Source organism: Aptenodytes forsteri, unplaced genomic scaffold (genome assembly GCF_000699145.1).
Source record: "Aptenodytes forsteri isolate BGI_AS27 unplaced genomic scaffold, ASM69914v1 Scaffold354, whole genome shotgun sequence".
Classification (NCBI taxonomy): Eukaryota; Metazoa; Chordata; class Aves; order Sphenisciformes; family Spheniscidae; genus Aptenodytes; species Aptenodytes forsteri.
In genome coordinates, this window is record NW_008795043.1 from 215000 (window position 1) to 229818 (window position 14819).

The 14819-nt window shown below is 38.0% G+C and overlaps 1 protein-coding gene across 1 annotated transcript in view; it reads left to right on the plus strand.

Moving 5' to 3' along the window:
- AASDHPPT (aminoadipate-semialdehyde dehydrogenase-phosphopantetheinyl transferase) overlaps nucleotides 1–14819 on the plus strand; it is a 41194-nt gene that overhangs the window by 20089 nt on the left and 6286 nt on the right. The window contains exons 3-5 of the mRNA XM_009276958.1: nucleotides 2613–2734; nucleotides 3228–3389; nucleotides 10100–10177. Coding sequence (XP_009275233.1) covers nucleotides 2613–2734; nucleotides 3228–3389; nucleotides 10100–10177 — 362 coding nt within the window. The remainder of the gene's footprint in view (nucleotides 1–2612; nucleotides 2735–3227; nucleotides 3390–10099; nucleotides 10178–14819) is intronic.

Genomic DNA, 14819 nt, shown 5'->3' on the forward strand with positions numbered 1-14819 from the left:
GAGGTGGGTGTTGGTCTCTTCTCCCAAGTAACAAGCGATAGGAGGAGAGGAAATGGCCTCAAGTTGCGCCAGGGGAGGTTTAGATTGGACGTGAGGAAAAAATTCTTTACTGAAGGAGTGGTGAAACATTGGACCAGGCTGCCCAGGGAAGTGGTTGAGTCCCCATCCCTGGAGGTATTTAAAAGACGAGAGGATGAGGCACTTAGGGATGTGGTTTAGTGGACATGGTGGTGTTGGGTCGACGGTTGGACTTGATGATCTTAGAGGTCTTTTCCAACCTCAACGATTCTATGATCCTATGATTCTATGAAACGGGAAGGGGGGGCAGTTTAGGAGAAAGCAGTGCCTGAGCTTTTCAGAGGAGGGATGTGACGGATGGCTGGAATGGAGGGGAAAGTGCTGTGTAAATTTGAACATTAGCGTCAAGAACAGTTGAAGAAACCTAGGACAAAAAAGGGGTAAGTAAGGAGTGAAAAGGCGTTAGCATATGGGTTTGGTATACACTTGGTATACTAAACAATTTAAGTATCGAGTGTATTTACCATGCATGGTAAGGTTTGAATGGCGGAAGGACTGACAATGCAGGAGGTAGCATACACCTCTAGGTGCTGAAGGTCGCATAGTGTGCATAGTCTTGGATAGCCTTCTCTGGTAGTGTGAATAGCCCTGGGTTATTGAAAGCAGGAGAACTCTCGGAAAGTAATGGAGGAGGAAGGGTACACCAAGGCATTCCTGAATGTTTTGTAGTTTGAATCACCTGAAGAGGCTGGTGCCTCACCACTGTTGTCTTAAATGTTTGAGGGAAGAAGAGAAAGAAAAAAATAAGTGGATTGTTTGGAGCAGATGTTAACACAGTTATTTGATCATAAAACGGGCCATATAAACTCAGGGAGATGAAAGACAATAACCTTTCTCCAAGTTGAACAAATTCCTTTGTTATTTTTCATTGTTTCAGGGAAGTTGGATTGTCTAAGTAGATGGATATTTCATTTGCCTTGGTAATCCATCAAAACATACTTGACATTGCGGTTGCTTTTCTTTTTCATCATTTTCATCATTTTCTCCAGAGAGGAGAGTTAGTTCTGTCCTTAGATTGTTCTGGATCATTCCATTAGCTGACTACTGCAACTGTCAACAAAATTTCTGTCTTAAGATGTTTTCTTCTCTTTAGTCTATAAATGTAATTGAGGGTCTCTCTGAAACGTCACTGCCACGTCTTGTGTGATGTGTACAGCATGTCAGATTACACTTTGCAATATGATCTGGCAATTGTCAGAAAACCTGATTGCGTGCTTTAGTGTGACATTAGTTCATTCAGATCAATTACTACTGCTGCCAATACCTGTTTCTAAGTAGTGCTTACATATCTGTAGAAGACAACCACTTTATAGAGAAGGGTTAATACTCTTATCCCTGGTTTAAGATGGGGAACATTAGTGTAGAGACATTCCTTGCCCATAGTCACTCACAGAATCAGTGGTAGAGCTAGGGTTAGAATCCGCATCTTTGTTAAGCAATTATTTACTGATGGGTTCTTAAAAGTAGTATGGCATTGGGAGGAGAGACTATGTTTTGGGTTAAATACAACTAATATTTTCTTTTTAATACGAACATTGCATAACCTATGGAAAAGCTTTGTCTCGATATGTGGAATTGTCTCTACCCAGATTTTTATTATCCCTACTAAAGAAAATAGATTGCTTTCTGCCATTGTCTGTTTAGCCAGCTGTAAGCCCTATTGGACAGATTGCATGGTATGCTGATTAATGATATAGGCTGCGGGTGATTAGCCAAGCGTGTAATGAGGTCCTTAGCTTCCAGTGTATTATAGAAATGCCATGGATCAATATAACCACACAGTCTGTAGTGTCTTCTGCAGTGTAAATTCAGACTAGTGGAGAAAAGTGGTGTAGCTCCTGAAGAGCTGCTGCAGTGCTACACAACTGTGCTTATTTTGAGAGGAGGCTTAAATTTAATCTGAGGATTTGAAGGTTTGGTGGGGTTTTCTTCCTTGATATCTTTCTTACTGTGATTATGGGCATCTCCCTACCCCCATTTTTTTTGCAGGATAAATCCAAAAGACTTAATATGCATGTGATAAATTTGGGAGATTGGATTTCTACCTGTGCTTTAAAAAGTGTTTATTTTGTATCCCAGCATTCAAGGGCAGGAGGCAGAATAGCTTGATGAATTCTGACAAACAGCATGCTGTTTTATAAAATGTTAGTAGATCAAGCCACCAAATGTCAAAGACTGTATATGCTACTTTTGTAGCTGAATATAATTTTTTTTTATATGAAATCAGCACTGATTAAATACTTTCCTTTTTAGAGAATGCTGAAAATACGTAATATGTTTGACTTTCATTTCACATTTGTAATGCAGTAATTCTGCTATAGGAATGTTGTTGGGTTTTTTTCATACTGTGTCCTGAACTGTCATCAGCATCACTGCTTCGAGGCTATATAAATTCAGATTGTAGAGCAGAGTTGGTTCATAATTTTTTTTTCTTATGAGTGAGTTTTTTCTAGAGCAATAACTTGAGGTAATTCATTTGCTTATTATTACTAGTCTATTAAATTTTTTTGTAAATATCTCTTTCTAATTTATAGGTAGTAGCTCGATTCCAAATTTCTTTCGCATCATGAAGCGACAGTTTACTGAAACAGAGTGGGGTGTAATCAGGTCTATGAGTAATGAATGGATGCAGCTGGATATGTTTCATCGGCACTGGGTAATACTTTTTTTTTCTATTTAAAGACTGCAATGCTATAACCTGCACGTTCTATTTTGATATATTTTGTTATTATTTTCTTTATGGTAAAATTGTATACTTTTTATAGTTACATGTTCATGTGGAGATAATATTTTAATGGGTTTTATATTTTAGTGATTTTTTTTTAATGTCAGAATAACTTTGGGAAACATAGTACAGCTGATATTTCTAGAAGGATTTATGACTCGTTTTAAACATGCACCCAGAACAAGGTAAAGGGTTCATATCTCTGTGTGCCGCTTGATAATTCTAGTTGCATGTTCATTATAATGCAGCAAGTTAGGCTAGGTATTAACAACGCTGATAACTTCTTCTCTTGATAATTGCATCCGTCTCCCCTCACATTTACAGTAGTATAATTTATTTGGTCTACAGTGTCTGCTCAGAAGTAATGTTTACAGAGCAGTTTGAAAACAGCCAGTGTGGATACAATACATTTATTCTGTTTTAGGCCTTAAAGGAAAGCTTCTTAAAGGCTGTTGGAGTCGGAATTGGCTTTAACTTGCAAAGAATTGAATTTAATGTGTCCCCATTGCAATTGGAAATAGGGAAGGTGTATAAGGAGACAAAAATGCTTCTGGATGGAGATAAAGAAGAAGAGTGGATGTTTGAGGTAAGAAATATTCAAATTTATTTTTTCAATAGTGATAAACAGTCTCAATGCCGAATGGTTGCATTGCACATTTGATTTTTTTTAATTGCAGCTTCACACCTTTATTCTGTATAACCACATTGAACATATATCAATCAAAACTTAGGCTATAAATCCGCAGTATTTTAAAGTATTTTTGATGATCGCAACAACACCTCAGAGATATATTCATTATAATGGCTTTTTATTTTTTCTGTTCCTGGAGTGTATTTCTTGCACTCTATGAAATTCAGCCTAGGGTGTGCAGGAAGTTCACTGAAGCATATTCAGAGCTGACTTCTGAACAGTGTCTAAGATGTTAAAGTTCTTCATCAGTTGATCTAGAATGGGACTAGTGATTAACTGACCCCATTAGTTAGTGTTTGTGCTAAATGTTTGAAACGGAGGAGATGTCTTCAGCTCCTTTGGGTTTCTTACTTCTTGTCCATACAAGCTGGTAGAAAAGTGCTTTTGTGGGTTTGGAGTTAGTGTGCTGATTGGCTGCTGTCTGTGGGAATGGAGAGATGCAAAAACCTTGCTTTTACTTAATTGAAACATTAGTTTGGGCTCAGTCTTCTATCTGAGTGTTGGGTTTGGGGTTTTTGTTTGTTTTTCCTTCTTGAAAGTTACTGAGACTTATCCTAAAACATCTCTCCTGTTAGATGTGGTAGAAAACAGTCAACATCATCTAATGTAGTTTAAAGGGTGTAGAGAGAAAGAACTGATAGGGACATGGTTTAGTGGTGGACTTGGCAGTGTTAGGTTTATGGTTGGACTTGATGATCTTAAGGGTCTTTTCCAACCTAAATGATTCTATGATTCTATACAATGATCTCAAATTATTTAATTACCCTAAGAAACCAAGCTTTAAAAAAAAGTTAAACAAATCACAGTACCATTTCTTTACACCCCAGGAGCACTTTCATTCAGCCACTTAAAACAAAAGAAGAAATGCAAAAGACATTGTGACTTTAAAATTGTCTGTAAAGGGCACCTTGCTCCAGTCTGCTGTAAGTTTGTGCAGCTGGTATATAGCTGACTAGCAATTCAAAGAATACATACTTCGCAATTTCACAAAATAGTCAAGCGCACTTTTCAGTAAGAGTACTCAGTTTCCAATACATGTTTGCATTTTGAAAATATTTACATTGTTGGAGACTACTGTTCCAGTAGAGCTTGTCTAAATGACAAATTTCTGCTGTATGCTTGTTTTGTGTAGTATACAAACTACATGTATGGTACGCATGTAGTAAAAAAGAATGAATGTACCAGTAACATTTAACTTGTAGCGTAAGTTGACCTCTTCACAGTTCATTCCTTTCAGCATTTCTAGCCACATTTGGTTTTGTGTTATTTTAAAACCTGTACTAAATCAGCCCTCTTACTGATATTGCCATACTCTCTAGGAATTGAGTATGTCATGAAATTCACTAGTTAGAATTATAGACTGGCAAAAGAAAGTCTTAGGAAAGACTGTGACACATCTTGTAATAGAATGCTTTCTGTATTAATGCTAACAGTGTACCATTGTCAAGGAAGCATCTACCTCTTTTGACTGACTTCTGGAACTCCTAATTTTGATGATATGCCTGTGGTTGATTGACTAAAATAGCCTGAAGATGATGATGGCGGTAGCTCCCTGTATTACTTAAATGTTTTATAAGTATTTGATTTTTCCTTATTAATTAGTAATTACTGCTAGAAGCTTAGTTTGATTTTTGTCTGAGGAATGTCTCCTGTTCTATGCTTGCCCTCCTGCTTCCCAAGAGCGCAGCCTTATAACAAGGCAGATTGTAGTATTTCAAAGAAAGGATTTATTATCAAGTTTCGTTTAAATACAAGCTCAATTGGGATATAATTTTATTTAAATATCAACATTTATTAAAATTAAATTAAAAAAAAATTAGTTTTTCGGTTACCAATCCCCAGCCTAAAATTAAGCATCACTTTACTTTTTTGTCTTCTCCCAAATTTCTTTCAATTTTGTGCCCGTTTTCTTTCTTACAAAAGTCTTTTTGTTTCATTATTAGCACTTGAGCCAAATTCTTGAAACAACTTGTTAACTGAAAACACTAATTTTGAGATATTTGGAAGAGTCACCCAAGAGAAGTCATTAAGAATCACCTGTACAACTACATATTACTGGTATAGTATTTTCATTGTGTTCCCTGTTGCGCTGAGTTTGCTTGAGTGAACTTTTTCTATCAAATAAAAAATATAATTACCTCACTCTTACTTTTCAGATCTGCCTATATCTTTGTGATAGGAGATGATCGAAGAGAGCAAGGCTGTTTAAAATCCAATTATCACATATTTTGGATTGTCTTATTTCAGTTTTAAAGAGAATCTAGTTTACCAAAAGCAGAAGAGAGAAATAAAGGGGATTTTACCCATTTAAATTACACAAAATATTCTGAAATTTCCTTCAGAAAGTACTGTGTATTGTGAAAAAAGCAACCTAAAAGCATGAAGACTAGAAAAAGATCTACCACCTTATACTTGTCATGACTAAAAGGTCAAGATAAGTAGTAGTGAATCAGAGTAAACCAAAGTTGACACTGTTCAGACACCCTGTAACTTCACAACAAGAGCAAAGCCTGTTCATATTGGAGATAGAATTTTCTGTGAACATTAAAAAAAAAAAATTACTAAATTCTGTTATTTCATTGTAAATACCAAATGAACTACTTTGTTGTGTAGTTGACTGTTTGCAGTCCCTTTACGAAGGGTTTAGTTTTGTTCGAAGTGTCTTTCCCCTCCTCCACTCCTCATATATTTTTGAGCTTGGATAGAAGGCAGTAGCTCAGAAAGAGCCTCTTGTTTGATCTTGATCGATCGGTTTAGCTTTAGGCACTTTTTTTCATATAGTACTCTAGAGATTGCTACTCAGATTCCCTCCAACTGTTTTGGAAGGAGTAGGAGAAAAAATACAGTAAAACTTCATTTAAAAACATAAATTTAGTTTTAAGATATGTCTGCTATGTGTGTTAAATATGCTTTGTTCACATAGGCAGTGCACGCTGTCCTCCTTTTAAAAAGGTGAATTTGTTTAGTAATAATTAAAGTTTACTAGCCCAGTGAAGAGTGACACAGTATTTGTGTCAGGGTGTTAATTTAGGATGGAGTCATTATTATGATGATGATGATTATTATTATTACGGGTAATTCCATATGCTCCATTTACTTCCTTTGAAGAAGAAAAACTTACAGAATGAAGTACTAGTTAATTTTAATAAAAGTGAAAGAAGTTGATTGATAACAATTATGACAATTTTTATAATTTAAAGATATATATATTATAAACTTATGTTTATCTGTAGCAGATCTGATATGTGGAAACAAAATCCTAATTACTGATTTGAAAAATGTTAAGTGTATTCAAGTCTCTTTCCTTATTGGTCCCAGTTTTGTACAGTTAATCAGGAAGAATGGCTAGACAACACTTATTGGAATCTATATTAAAGAAGAATCTTAAATGAGACATAAGACAATTCTGTTCTGGTCCCTACCTCAATTTTGGATACAACCAGTTTATAAAGGAAGCACCCAATTTATCCTAAACCTCACTCGGGGATTAGGAATCACCTGGCATCACTGCTGCTACACAAATAATTGTTTGCATTTTTTCACAAAAAATGTTTGCTTGGTTTGTCTATAAGCAAATACATTACTTCCAGAATATGAATTTCAAACTGAGATTACCTGGGTCAATTTGAAACATATTTAGTAATTGTTGTTGGTATGCAACTGTAATGTAGTCTTTCACCCTCAGTAAGAGAAGTTAATCCTGTAGTATTGTAAGGAATAAATAGGAATGGAAACTTTTACTTCTAAGACTAGCTAATCCAACTGGATTCACACAGCAATTAGTTCTGCTTGCTGGGAAGGTACAGTTTCCTCATAAGCTGTCTGTTGTTGAGTGAATCCAGAATGATTTGAATCCCAGACACATCATTCTGCCGAGCATTTGAAATGAGGTCATTATAAGTGTCTGTGTGCCTGTAGCTTGAATAGCTCTAGTAGCACTTCGGTTCTGTGCAGAGAAAAACAAATTTTGATCCATTATATGTTTTCTGGTTTATAGAGAGGAATTTTAACAAAACAAACTCTTTACCACAGAGGAATTCTGTATGATTGTCCTCTTTCTCCTTTTGTTTAATCATCTATTTCCATTTAGGAAGTTGGATTTATTTTATAAGCTGGTGTAGCAATATCCAGATGAATAGGGAAGCAAGCTGATTCGCTGTCTTTTATGGTTTCAGTATGTTTCATTAACTCCATAGCTTAAGGTCTTTGCTGGCTGCTAGTAGGGGCCAGGAAAGATCTCCTTCCCTTCTGTATTTGGTTTGGATTTACATTTCTCTGAAGCAGCAAAGATAAGATGAAGGACATAGTTTGTTATGTTTTATTGTAAGATGCTGAAAACTCTTCTGTGACCACAGAGAATATGTGAAGTAAATGCGGTGGAACCTTCTGAATTCGTTGTCCAATGGGCAGGGTCTATGCAGGGGAATGGTCCCCATTTAGATCTAAAGAGTCACTGACTGTTAAATGCAGCTTTGAGCTGACAAAAAAATTATTTCATTACCAAAATATGTAGAAGACTTTAATATGTTTTTAGTTGCACAAACGAAGTAATACATAAGTTCACTTCACAAAGAAATTTCTGTGCGTTTAGCTTAAAGCTGTAACACAGTTGTTTGCAAACTTCTGACTACGTGTGTAGGCTACTGCTGAATGTGCTGTACCGTGTCCTCTGTTCTGATCAGTCTTTAACCTCTTGGACATGCAAAAAATGAAAGAAGAGGGGAAAATGAAGTGGTTAAAAACTGAATGTAGTCATTTTTCCATCTAGACAAACACAAAACACTGTCACCCTAGAACTATATAAATTGTTTAGCAACACTTGATCAAACATCTAATTTTCATAGTCTTTTTTTTTTTGAGGAAGTTATAGAAATGTGCGATGTGTACAAATGGTTAGATTTCATCAAACCTGAGGTAGCATTCTTTATGCTTGACTTATTTTCAGTCTTGTACCCTAGTAAAGGAACAGAAAACTTAGTAAAATACTTCATAGTAAGTACACCTATAGCTCTCGCAGTCATGGGAAATACCACTTACACTGCAGACTTGTTAGTGTTTCTCATGTGCATAAAATATTTCTCCTAATCTAGACAAAATTGAAATAGTCATTTTCTTACTGGTGCTTTGAGCACTACATGAGCTTGATGTTTTGTTTTTAAATAGAGTGCTTTGCGGAAAGGTAAAACAACATGAGCTTGATGTTTTGTTTTTAAATAGGTGAGGGATACAAAGTTCACTGCTAAATCTGTCAAATAGGCACAGTTTTGGTGCTGAAGAGATCAAAGTAAAAACACAGTTCTACTCCCACACCAGTACCTATCTGCCAAGACACCCACATCTTTGCCAGTAAAGTCCCCCAACCTTATAGTTGTACTGCTGCTACACATGGCTAGAGCAGCTGCTGTCTTGGCTGAGCTGGGTTGAATAGATCTGAGCTGAGCATCTTGGCACTTTTTTTATATACAGGGCTGTTTGGGAATCACAGAAATGGTATCCTTGCAGCTGAAATCTTTGAAAATCCTATATAGTAGATGAGCTGTAGAGAAGCCTAATGCAGACTGACAGCGTTGTTTTGAAAGACATTTTGCTTAAATTAAAAGAGGAAAAGAAAAAAATGTAACCAACAACCTGTCAGACAAAATAGGAGGACATCGTGATGCTGTCTTTATGTGATAATATAGGGCAGTTAGATTATTTCCCAAGGAAGTGGAAATTGGAGGTTCCGTCATACCTCCCAGGAGAATATACAGACTGCTAGCTAATTTTCAGGTTAATGGTGATATCTAAATTATTCATTTTTCTAGGTAAAATTTAAAAAGTTTGTGCAGAAATTATGTGAAAATTTTTGGATAAATAAGCAAGGAAAACATTATCCCCCCCTTATATATAAATAAAAAAAGTCAACAGAATTATGACTTAACTATACAATAAACACTATTCAGAAAGAGTATGTAGAAGTGTTTTTTTCTGAAATGAATTGTTTAGGTTGAATTCTTAGCCTTTCTAGAGGAAAACACTTTTAAACAAAACTATTAAATAGATAAACTATGTTATTAAATATATAGTTATATATCTAAAAATGTTTTTTGAGGAAAATTGATTTGTATTTACACAGAGTAGTGCTCAGACTGCCCTGTCAGAAATTTGAAGTTGTGATCTAATATGCTGTCTGAAGCCAAGAGTAAGAGAGTCATTGATTTAAGTTTATACTTACATTGGGTTTTTTTCAGAATACCTTCCAGAAGTTCACACTTCATCTCATTGGAAGAGAGATCACTAAGATGGGTTATATGGCTTGTGACTTAGAAGGGACTGGTAAAGGAATGCTAAGGTCACAAAATTGTATATAAATATCTACAAATGGGTGAGATGATGGTAACCTATAGTAACCAGTTCAGCCCTGTTAGCTTTTTAATGTATCTGCATCCTTGAGCTCTCCAACAACACTGCTAAAAAGGGCTATTGCTTTTTGAATGTCATTATTTTAAAGTATTTTAAATTATGTTCTGCTATTGTTCTGAACCATATTCTAAATAATTACACAGTCTTTGCTGGAAACAGAGTAGAGAAAATGCATTTACATTGCCATTTTTCATCTTTACTAGGAAACCCGGTTAGATGACCATCACCATGTTGCAGTGGCTCTTGGGAAACAGGAGGGATTTGGACAGAAGCATTCTGATGTAAGAAATGATGAAACATTTTCAGGTCTTGGTAACTAATCACTTGAACATAAACTTAGTCTGATGCTGTAGCTAAAAGTGTGTTATCTCAGATGTAGGGCCAAGGAGAAAGCTTATCTTAAGCACAGCATTAACGAGATTGTTACTGAACTGTTACCTCTAGTTCTGTTGTGCCTATTTCAGGAAAGGTCTGGGAAGGAGAAACGGTTTCAGAGGACAGCAACAGATAATGTCAGATCTGGAATGTATGCGTTACAGCATTCAGCGTGTTCATCCAAAAGAAGATTAGGTGATTTTTGTCACAGCCTGCTAGTAGTCATGTGGGAAAGATGGTTTTCACAGAGGGAAATGGAGACAGTGAACCAGTCTGGACTGCGAAACTAGTACAGCACCTCACCGAGTTGATTTTAATGGGGGACTGTCAGTGCATGTATCCCAGAGCAGATCCATCTCTCAAACACCATTATGACAAGATAACCCTTGAGACAAGCAACAACAACCAGCAGATGGGAAGAAGAGCAGTGTTAGTCTTCATTCCGTGTGGTCTCTTTATTGAGAGAAGCAACAAAGCTACTTAAGCTTTTCAGGATTTTCTGTGTAACTTAACAAAGATCTGGGTCATGAAAAAAGCAATAAAAGTCAAATTTGAGGCAGACTGGCAAGTTGTAGCCAAAATAGCCAGAGAGTCAGCAAAGGAAAGTGTAACAAATTGCCAGGTTTGTCTGTGGTGTTTTAGTTGCTCAGAAGAAAACCAGTTAGTTGTTTTCTGTTATTTAGATACAAAGGTTCTGCCAGGAACTAGAAAAAAAAAAAAAGTATATGAATGGATAAAAGGATGAAAGTGATCATGCACACATCTATCATGGTCATAAAGTCTGAGTCTGTGATCATGGATAACACAGAAAGGCAGACCTTTTAACTAGTATTGGTTAGATTAAAAAAAGATGTATAAACTATCTTTGAGGATTTACTGTGGTAAATCAGTGCTCAAATATTCTTTAAGAAAATATGCATTCTGTTTGGCAGGACATACTTAAGTTTCCAGTGGGGCTGCATATCATTCTTCGTACAGGAATACTGATAAATGTCAGTCTGAGGTGAAAAGAAGGTGGCCATTATTTCTAAAGACAATTACCTAAGTATTCTACAAAAATCCAGGATTTTTAAGTACTGACCTTCACCATCACTGTCACACACCTTAAAATTATCATAGAAAGAATAGGCATGGTATCAAGAGTTATGATAAAAAGTCTGAATCCAGAAAGTCTCAAAGGCATACTTGTCCACTGACTAAATTTGTGATGACCTAAATTTCATTAGCTCAATTCACTGAAAAAAGGTCATTTTTTTAAATAGGACAAGTGAGCATTCTGTGACTCCACAGTATGGAAATAAAGTGAAAATTTCTGTACTATTGCATTGTGCCTTTTCAGGACTCCTTCTAACAGGAATGCGGAGGAAACAAAAGTGGCCTTCTCTCTTTCTAACAGAACTGTAAAAAAGGAATCTATGTATTGCTAGATGTGTTGAGAGGAGAAGGTGTTCTTTGTCTTAGTTTAAAAAAATTGAGTGTGTAGACATTATGCTATTGCTTTGGGATGTCAGTGCTTGTCTCTGTTCCCTCTCTGCTATAACAGGAGTAATTCTTTATGTCCTGTTTGCAGAACATGTACTTTCAGTGAGCTTTCTTCCCAACCTGATAGCAAGTACCTACAATTCAAAGGAAAGACCAATTGTTAGTTTAAAGTACTATAATTTAAATTCTCAGTGTCAAGAATCTTAACAAAATGTCCACTAGTGATGGCTATATATTTGAAGAGACAGAATATTTATCTGCACTCTTACCTAGATCTAGACAGTTATCTGAGACAGGTCTCAATGAAAGATGGCTGAGTTTATAATTCTTTATAATTCCTATGTGGGCTATAAAATATCTTTTCACCTATCACTTGCTAGATTTCACAGGACTTGTGATGAATTCAGTCAGAACACACTTGTCTTCAGACAAGCATGTGCTGAAGTTCAAACTAGATCTCTTAAGCCTCTGAGATAAGTAGATTGTTAGTTCATATTTGGTATGCATCTGTGATGTCACTTGCATGGCTCTAGGCCCAGTTCCTGCAGCTTTACCTCACCTCCAAAATGCCAGATGAACAGGAATCTCTCAGCACCATGTTACTTGTTAGAGGATATAGTGATGGGCAGCTCAATTAACTTTTGCTTTCAGTCTGCATTGGACAACTTTGAGTTGTGCTGTGCTGTTACAACAAACACAAACCATTTTGTTGTCTCTCCATTTATTCCTAACAGTAGCTTACTGCTCAAACACTGGAGCGAAGAATAGACATTTTTGCTCTTTTACCGATTTACTGACCTACCTTCATTGATGTGACAGGAAGGGATAACAAAATCAACAAAACGTGCCTTAGGTGAGGTCACCTCCAGCACTTGCATGTAAGCAAGCAAATGCCTACAAGGCACCATTATGGACAAATCCTCCATATCCTCTCCAGGAACTCAACATGTTGGGGTGCCTCTCTAAAGTGCCTGTACACGGGTGCACACAGTATGGGGAATAACCATGATGAGTTAGAGATCTGTGTGCAATTGCAGGGCTATGATCTTGTTGGGATCATGGAGACATGGTGGGATGGCTCTCATGGCTGGGGGGTTGGAACCAAGGGGCACAGGCTCTGTAGGAAGGACGGGCGGGGAAGATGAAGAGGGGGAGTTGCCCTTTATATGAGAGAGCAGCTGGAATGCACGGAGCTTTACCTGGGGATGAATGAGGAGCCAGCTGAGAGTTTATGAGTTAGGATTAAAGAGAGGGCAAGTCCAGGTGACGTTATAGTGGTTGTCTGCTATATGCCACCTATAAGACCAGAAAGTGGATCAGGCCCTCTACAGACAGATAGAAGTAGCCTCTCATTCACAGGCCCTCATCCTCATGGGGGACTTGAACCACCCCAATATCTGCTGGAGAGACACAGCAGGACATAAGCAATCCAGGAGGCTCCTGGAGTCCATTGACAGCAACTTCCTCCTCCAAGGGATAGAGGAGCCAACAAGGAGAGGTGCTCTGCTAGACCTCATACTCACCAACAAGGAGGGTCTTGTTGGGGATGTGAGGATCAAGGGCAGACTTGGCTACAGTGAACGTGAGATGGAGTTCAGGATCCTGGGGGCAAGGAGAAGGGCTCACAGCCCTGGATTGAGGAGAGCAGACTTTGGCCTCCTCAAAAATGTGCTTGGAAGTCCTGTGTGATAAGGCCTCAAAGGGAAGCGGGGGCTAAAAGAACTGGTTAATATTCAAGGATCACCTCCTCCAAGATCAAGAGAGTTCCATCCCAACAAATATGAAGTCAGGCAAAAATGCCAGGAGGCCTTCATGGATGAACAAAGAGCTCCTAGCCAAACTCAAACACAAAAAAGAAGCATGGAGAGGGTGGAAGCAAGGATGGGTAACCTGGGAGGAATACAGAAACATTGTCTGAGCATCCAGAGACGAAGTTAGGAAAGCTAAAGCCCAAATGGAATTTAATCTGGCCAGGGGATGGGTAACTGGGAGGAATACAGAAACATTGTCTGAGCATCCAGAGACGAAGTTAGGAAAGCTAAAGCCCAAATGGAATTTAATCTGGCCAGGGATGTCCAAGGCAACAAGAAGGGCTTCTATAACTGCATAGGAGACAAAGGGAAGACTAGGGAAAATATGGTCCCTTTGTTTGATGAGACAGAGGCCCTGAGTACACAGCACATGGAAAAGGCTGAGGTACTGAATGCCTTCTTTGCCTCAGTCTTTAATAGCAAGACCGCCCTTCAGGAATCCCAGGTCCCAGAGACCAGAGAGGAAGGAGCAAGGAAGATGTACCCTTGGTGGAAGATGATCAGGTCAGGGAATACTTAAGCAAACTGGATGTACGTTAAGTCCATGAGCCCTTATGGAATGAAGCTGGCAGATGTCATTGCGAGGCCAGTCTCCATAATATTTGGTTGATCATGGCGACTGGGAGAAGTGCCCAAAGACTGGAAGAAAGCAAATGCCACTCTGTCTTCAAGGAGGACCCAGGGAATTACAGGCCCATCAGCCTCGCCTCGATCTCTCGAAAGGTGGCAGAGCAGCTAATTCTGGAAACCATTTCCAGGCACATCAAGGACAAAGAAATCGTCAGGACTAGTCAGCGTAGCTTCACCAAGAGAAAGTCATGCTTGACCAACTTGGTAAACTTCTACAATGAAATGACTGGCCTGGTAGATGAGGGGAGAGCAGTGGATATTGTCTACCTAGAGTTCAGTACCTTCTACCTCTGACATTGTCTCTCATAAGATCCTCCTAGAGAAAATGTTGATGTATGTACTGGGTAAGCAGACAGTGAGGTGCACTGAAAACTGGCTGAACGGTTGGGCCCAGGGGGTGGCGATCAGTGGCACAAAGTCTGGTTGGGGGCCAGTAACTAGCGATGTACTCCAGGGGTCAAAACTGGATCCAGTCCTGTTTAACATCTTCATTAATGATCTGGATGATCATAGAATCATTGAGGTTGGAAAAGACCTCTAAGATCATCGAGTCCAACCGTCGACCCAACACCACCATGCCCACTAAACCATGTCCCTAAGCGCCTCATCCTCTCGTCTTTTAAAT